This window comes from Empidonax traillii, unplaced genomic scaffold (genome assembly GCF_003031625.1).
Source record: "Empidonax traillii isolate 1590-97213 ecotype Southwest subspecies unplaced genomic scaffold, ASM303162v1 scaffold53:size2875158, whole genome shotgun sequence".
In the NCBI taxonomy this organism is placed as follows: domain Eukaryota; kingdom Metazoa; phylum Chordata; class Aves; order Passeriformes; family Tyrannidae; genus Empidonax; species Empidonax traillii.
The window spans coordinates 2,338,538-2,346,584 of NW_020955246.1; the positions used below are offsets into that span (position 1 = coordinate 2,338,538).

An 8,047-nucleotide genomic window follows, 5' to 3' on the forward strand; every position below is an offset into this window, starting at 1 on the left:
TTAAACAGAGTTTTCTTCTTACTCTCTTGTATAACTTGTATATCCTTTCAGGATCTTAAGAACAAACGTAATCCTCGGCTAGTGCCATATGCATTATTAGATGAACGCACTAAAAAATCCAACAGAGACAGCCTCCGTGAAGCTGTTAGAACATTTGCAGGCTATGGTTATAGTATTGAACCACCTGACCAAGAGATAGGTATGTACTTTCAAAAAGAATCGTGGCCTTTTTTTCCCCCTCAGTGCTGTGAAAAAACCATAAAACTGAAATATAGGGAAAACAGGAAATATTAATTAATAGTAGCGTATTTTTGCAGTGAATTTTAATGAAAGGTGCAAACATACTTTTAAAATTACTTTTATATTACTTAGGTCTTTGTTGGGAGTATTTTAAAGATTGGTCGTAGTTGATATAATAATTCTAATTCCTATGATTTTTTAGATTGGAGAAAATCTGGAGTGTGAGTGGGCATACTGGTTTTTATTTGGAAAGAAGGAAAGAAAGAAAATAATATAGGTTTCATTTAAAAAAAATTTTTTTACATGGTATGCAGATTAGGTTTGACTACTTCAGTTTTTTAAGCAGTCTTCAAAGTAGCTTGCCAAGTTTAATAATTTTTTTAAATTGAAATTAGGAGCAAAAATTTGTTTAGAAGTTGTTCTTCATATTTGCTGTACCAATGTAATTTTTGGCAAAAAATCCAAAATGAAACAAAACTTATTCTGTAATTAAAAAAAAAAAAAAAGTCATTCTAAATGCACTGACTTAAGAAAACAATTTTTTGTATTATAATAGTACATTAGTGCACTGGATTGTTTTGCAATCTTATGCTTCTGTTTTCTCTACTCAGTTCTATGTTTGGGGCTCTACATTGAGTGATACTTTGAAATATGCTGATTCTACGTAGCAGATGATCACTCATCCTGTACAGAACTAGAATGTGCTAGCCACTGCATACTGACTACTGTTATTCCTTTTGTAACATTTGCTGGGAATTTTCTTAAACATGTAATGGTAGAGGAGATAGAAAATACTAGGGACAGATGAAAAGCTAGACAGTGACATTTATAGTTTAATTTTATTATTAAAAATGGAGTTTTCTCTCTATTTTTACAGCTGACCAAACAGTGGAAAAAGTCAGCATCGACAAGATACGATTTTTCAGAGTAGAAAAATCTTATGCAGTGAAGTCTGGAAAGTGGTACTTTGAATTTGAAGCTGTGACAGGTGGAGATATGCGTGTTGGCTGGGCCAGGCCAGGCTGTCGACCTGACATAGAGCTGGGAGCTGATGACCAAGCATTTGTATTTGAAGGAAGCAAAGTCAGTATATCTTTACCTCTTTTGACCTATGGACAGGCTAGACAGAGAACTACAGTATAGGTTTCCTCTATATAGTCCAGATCAAGTACTGAAATTTTTTTGTTTCATAGAAATGTATCTCTGAACCCTATTTCATGCAGGATAGTATCATCATTTTGGTTCTGTTAATTGAAATTATGCTAATAAAGATGTGTTGGTTTATATCTTTCTAGGATCTACCCAACTAATTAAAGAAGTCTGTCATAAACATAAATAAAATACAGCATTTACTTCCATGTGGTGTTTTAAAAAAATCAAATAAAAGGTTCTTCAATGACTGGAAGAGGGAACCACAGTTCTGTTTTCCCTTTTCTATCTTTTCTGCTTTCTGCACTTTCTTTCTTCTCAAGCTTGACTCCTAAAGGAGCAGAAGGATAATAATTACACTGCATGTGAGAAGTGGAATTCATTGAACAGTAGTTATCATCCAAATTCTAAATTGCTAAAGTTAGGGCTTAGTTGCTCTTTGTTATCTCTAAGACAAAAGCCATAGTCAGTTTACTTTGAGATCCTTGAAAATGAAATGTTTGGTTTTCTTTATTTATTTTGTATTTAATTTCTAGTTTTAGCACTGTGGTTATTCACTTATTTTTCCATTTAGGGCCAACGTTGGCATCAAGGCAGTGGATTCTTTGGACGAAGCTGGCAACCAGGAGATGTGGTTGGTTGTATGATAAACTTGGATGACAAATCAATTATCTTTACTCTGAATGGAGAGTTGCTAATAACCAGTAAAGGGTCAGAACTTGCATTTGCTGACTTTGAAATAGAAAATGGTAATTTCCCTTTTTTATTCATATGGTTATGAGAAGAGAAAACAAAACAATAACCGGAAAAACTAGTCTGTCTTAATGATTCAGTGAGCTGAGAAATGATATTTCACCAGTGTGAGCCTTCAGACTGTGCTATACATGAACTTCATAATATCTATTTTGATAATGCTTACGTGGCACAAATTGATCTTCTTTTTTTGCTTTGACTACATTAATGGGATTTCAGCAGTCAGAATGTGGTTGAGTGATTTGTATTTTTTTTATCTCCATCCTACTCGTAGCTTATCTGAATTTTTCCTTTTCCTCTTTTTTCCTCTTCTGTTTTTGGTCTTTGTTTTTTCTAAAAGTAGTATCTACATGACTGTAGTAAAGGAGGCAGGAAATATTTTCAAACTGTTCTGCTTTATGTTTTAGTGGACATTTTCTTTATAAGCATAGCTTCTCCAACCACTACTAGCTTCATGCCTGTTAGTAATGGCCAGAAGACTTTGCAGTTGCTCACTGTCCCTTTTTGACATTGATAGTTACCATTGATAGTTTTCGTAATGGTAGAGAATGAGGGTCTGCCTAAACAAAGCTATTCTGAAGGCTTAAATTAAAGTTTAGTAGAGAAAATTTCTCCTTTAGGGGGTGAACTGTTGTATCCAAGTTCTGTTTCTTGAGAAATGGAGAAACAGTTCAAAAGTCTTTCTTCTTTGTCTTTTGGCTGCTCTAAAGTTATATGGAGATCGAAGAGCTGAGTCATAAAAAGTATTAGCATTAAAGAAGTATGTGTCCATTGTGAATGATGGAGGAGTGAAAGCTGGTAACAATGTACTGAGATGACTGAACCTCTTCTCAAAGTCCTTTTGAAACTTCAGTGCCCTCAGAGAGCATACTTAATATTTGTTAATAACTTTGATCTAGCCAAGGTTGGCTTCCAGAGTCCAACTCATTGTATAAAACCATGTGTATTAGTCTAAAAATGAGGAAGATAAATGAATTATTGTAATAAATGAATAAAAGACTTTAGCAAATATTTTCAAATATGATTGTCACAAAACTACCTCTTGACTTCACATTTTTTGTTTATTTTTCACACAAACCTACTACTTACTAAGAGCAACTGTTTAGACTGGTTTAATATTTAAATAAATGGGGTAGTGTCTAAGTCCTCAGAAGTTTTGATAGCAATTGTACTGAACTTAGAAATTAGTGTTTAAAATGGCTTTAAGTCCTTGCTAATGTTGTCACTTCATGTGCATTGCTTGTAGGAGCTAAAGTTTAGTCCACATTGGATGGATCCAAAATAAAAAATGTTTGTGCTTTTAACTAAATTACTGTTTGGGCTTTTTTTGATTTTTGTTCCTTTAGGTTTTGTTCCAATTTGTGCACTGGGCCTATCTCAGATTGGTCGCATGAACCTTGGAATGGATGCCAGTACATTCAAGTATTATACAATGTGTGGCCTTCAAGAAGGTTTTGAACCTTTTGCTGTCAACATGAACCGAGATGTTGCTATGTGGTTTAGCAAACGCTTACCAACATTTGTCAATGTGCCAAAAAATCATCCTCACATTAAGGTAACATTACATGTTAGGGAGACACCTGTTTAACAACTGTTTGTTTAGCAAGCTGAGACATTAAACCCTTACTAATACTCACTGTCATCGGATAGTTTGTCATATAAGCCTATTAAGTCACTCTTGCATAATTCCACATGATCTTGTCTGTCTTCAGTTTCATTTATGGCAGTATAGATTCCTATGGCTATGTCTGTCTTTTTTATTATATGTGTTACTGATTTATTTTGTGGTTAGTTACCAGAAACATCAGATGTGTTTTTTTATATTCTATCTTACATGCGCTTTCACTTTTTAAACCTACTATACATACTTCNAATGTAAAAAGTCTTTGTGTTATTTAAACAGAGTTTTCTTCTTATTCTCTTGTATAACTTGTATATCCTTTCAGGATCTTAAGAACAAACGTAATCCTCGGCTAGTGCCATATGCATTATTAGATGAACGCACTAAAAAATCCAACAGAGACAGCCTCCGTGAAGCTGTTAGAACATTTGCAGGCTATGGTTATAGTATTGAACCACCTGACCAAGAGATAGGTATGTACTTTCAAAAAGAATCATGGCCTTTTTTTCCCCCCTCAGTGCTGTGAAAAAACCATAAAACTGAAATATAGGGAAAACAGGAAATATTAATTAATAGTAGCGTATTTTTGCAGTGAATTTTAATGAAAGGTGCAAACATACTTTTAAAATTACTTTTATATTACTTAGGTCTTTGTTGGGAGTATTTTAAAGATTGGTTGTAGTTGATATAATAATTCTAATTCCTATGATTTTTTAGATTGGAGAAAATCTGGAGTGTGAGTGGGCATACTGGTTTTTATTTGGAAAGAAGGAAAGAAAGAAAATAATATAGGTTTCATTTTAAAAAAATTTTTTTACATGGTATGCAGATTAGGTTTGACTACTTCAGTTTTTTAAGCAGTCTTCAAAGTAGCTTGCCAAGTTTAATAATTTTTTTAAATTGAAATTAGGAGCAAAAATTTGTTTAGAAGTTGTTCTTCATATTTGCTGTACCAGTGTAATTTTTGGCAAAAAATCCAAAATGAAACAAAACTTATTCTGTAATTTAAAAAAAAAAAAAAAAAAGGCATTCTAAATGCATTGACTTAAGAAAACAATTTTTTGTATTATAATAGTACATTAGTGCAATGGATTGTTTTGCAATCTTATGCTTCTGTTTCCTCTACTCAGTTTTATGTTTGGGGCTCTACACTGAGTGATACTTTGAAATATGCTAATTCTACATAGCAGATGATCATCCTGTACAGAACTAGAATGTGCTAGCCACTGCATACTGACTACTGTTATTCTTTTTGTAACATTTGCTGTGAATTTTCTTAAACATGTAATGGTAGATGAGATAGAAAATACTAGGGACAGATGAAAAGCTAGACAGTGACATTTATAGTTTAATTTTATTATTAAAAATGGAGTTTTCTTCTCTATTTTTACAGCTGACCAAACAGTGGAAAAAGTCAGCATCGACAAGATACGATTTTTCAGAGTAGAAAAATCTTATGCAGTGAAGTCTGGAAAGTGGTACTTTGAATTTGAAGCTGTGACAGGTGGAGATATGCGTGTTGGCTGGGCCAGGCCAGGCTGTCGACCTGACATAGAGCTGGGAGCTGATGACCAAGCATTTGTATTTGAAGGAAGCAAAGTCAGTATATCTTTACCTCTTTTGACCTATGAACAGGCTAGACAGAGAACTACAGTATAGGTTTCCTCTCTATAGTCCAGATCAAGTACTGAAATTTTTTTGTTTCATAGAAATGTATCTCTGAACTCTATTTCATGCAGGATAGTATCATCATTTTGATTCCGTTAATTGAAATTATGCTAATAAAGATGTGTTGGTTTATATCTTTCTAGGATCTACCCAACTAATTAAAGAAGTCTGTCATAAACATAAATAAAATACAGCATTTACTTCCATGTGGTGTTTTAAAAAAATCAAATAAAAGGTTCTTCAATGACTGGAAGAGGGAACCACAGTTCTGTTTTTCCTTTTCTATCTTTTCTGCTTTCTGCACTTTCTTTCTTCTCAAGCTTGACTCCTAAAGGAGCAGAAGGATAATAATTACACTGAACAGCATTTATCATTGAACAGCAGTTATCATCCAAATTCTAAATTGCTAAAGTTAGGGCTTAGTTGCTCTTTGTTATCTCTAAGACAAAAGCCATAGTCAGTTTACTTTGAGATCCTTGAAAATGAAATGTTTGGTTTTCTTTATTTATTTTGTATTTAATTTCTAGTTTTAGCACTGTGGTTATTCACTTATTTTTCCATTTAGGGCCAGCGTTGGCATCAAGGCAGTGGATTCTTTGGACGAAGCTGGCAACCAGGAGATGTGGTTGGTTGTATGATAAACTTGGATGACAAATCAATTATCTTTACTCTGAATGGAGAGTTGCTAATAACCAGTAAAGGGTCAGAACTTGCATTTGCTGACTTTGAAATAGAAAATGGTAATTTCCCTTTTTTATTCATATGGTTATGAGAAGACAAAAGAAAACAATAACCAGAAAAACTAGTCTGTCGTAGTGATTCAGTGAGCTGAGAAATGATATTTCACCAGTGTGAGCCTTCAGACTGTGCTATACATGAACTTCATAATATCTATTTTGATAATGCTTACGTGGCACAAATCGATCTTCTTTTTTTGCTTTGACTACATTAATGGGATTTCAGCAGTCAGAATGTGGTTGAGTGATTTGTATTTTTTTTATCTCCATCTTACTCGTAGCTTATCTGAATTTTTCCTTTTCCTCTTTTTTCCTCTTCTGTTTTTGGTCTTTGTTTTTTTCTAAAAGTACTATCTACATGACTGTAGTAAAGGAGGCAGGAAATATTTTCAAACTGTTCTGCTTTATGTTTTAGTGGACATTTTCTTTATAAGCATAGCTTCTCCAACCACTACTAGCTTCATGCCTGTTAGTAATGGCCAGAAGACTTTGCAGTTGCTCACTGTCCCTTTTTGACATTGATAGTTACCATTGATAGTTTTCGTAATGGTAGAGAATGAGGGTCTGCCTAAACAAAGCTATTCTGAAGGCTTAAATTAAAGTTTAGTAGAGAAAATTTCTCCTTAAGGGGGTGAACTGTTGTATCCAAGTTCTGTTTCTTGAGAAATGGAGGAACAGTTCAAAAGTCTTTCTTCTTTGTCTTTTGGCTGCTATAAAGTTATATGGAGATCGAAGAGCTGAATCATAAAAAGTATTAGCATTGAAGAAGTATGTGTCCATTGTGAATGATGGAGGAGTGAAAGCTGGTAACAATGTACTGAGATGGCTGAACCTCTTCTCAAAGTCCTTTTGAAACTTCAGTGCCCTCAGAGAGCATACTTAATATTTGTTAATAACTTTGATCTAACCAAGGTTGGCTTCCAGAGTCCAACTCATTGTATAAAACCATGTGTATTAGTCTAAAAATGAGGAAGATAAATGAATTATTTTAATAAATGAATAAAAGACTTTAGCAAATATTTTCAAATACGATTGTCACAAAACTACCTCTTGACTTCATATTTTTTGTTTATTTTTCACACAAATCTACTACTTACTAAGAACAACTGTTTAGACTGGTTTAATATTTAAATAAATGGGGTAGTGTCTAAGTCCTCAGAAGTTTTGATAGCAAATGTACTGAACTTAGAAATTAGTGTTTAAAATGGCTTTAAATCCTTGCTAATGTTGTCACTTCATGTGCATTGCTTGTAGGAGCTAAAGTTTAGTCCACATTGGATGGACCCAAAATAAAAAATGTTTGTGCTTTTAACTAAATTACTGTTTGGGTTTTTTTTGATTTTTGTTCCTTTAGGTTTTGTTCCAATTTGTGCACTGGGCCTATCTCAGATTGGTCGCATGAACCTTGGAATGGATGCCAGTACATTCAAGTATTATACAATGTGTGGCCTTCAAGAAGGTTTTGAACCTTTTGCTGTCAACATGAACCGAGATGTTGCTATGTGGTTTAGCAAACGCTTACCAACATTTGTCAATGTGCCAAAAAATCATCCTCACATTAAGGTAACATTACATGTTAGGGAGACACCTGTTTAACAACTGTTTGTTTAGCAAGCTGAGACATTAAACCCTTACTAATACTCACTGTCATCGGATAGTTTGTCATATAAGCCTATTAAGTCACTCTTGGATAATTCCACATGATCTTGTCTGTCTTCAGTTTCATTTATGGCAGTATAGATTCCTATGGCTATGTCTGTCTTTTTTATTATATGTGTTACTGATTTATTTTGTGGTTAGTTACCAGAAACATCAGATGTGTTTTTTTATATTCTATCTTACATGCGCTTTCACTTTTTAAACCTACTATACATACTTC

The 8,047-nt window shown here is 33.6% G+C and overlaps 1 protein-coding gene across 1 annotated transcript in view; it reads left to right on the forward strand.

Moving 5' to 3' along the window:
• RYR3 (ryanodine receptor 3) overlaps positions 1-8,047 on the forward strand; it is a 224,193-nt gene that overhangs the window by 92,871 nt on the left and 123,275 nt on the right. The window contains exons 26-29 of the mRNA XM_027879319.1: positions 52-199; positions 1,118-1,323; positions 1,964-2,138; positions 3,489-3,697. Of these exons, the coding sequence (XP_027735120.1) occupies positions 52-199; positions 1,118-1,323; positions 1,964-2,138; positions 3,489-3,697 (738 nt within the window). The remainder of the gene's footprint in view (positions 1-51; positions 200-1,117; positions 1,324-1,963; positions 2,139-3,488; positions 3,698-8,047) is intronic.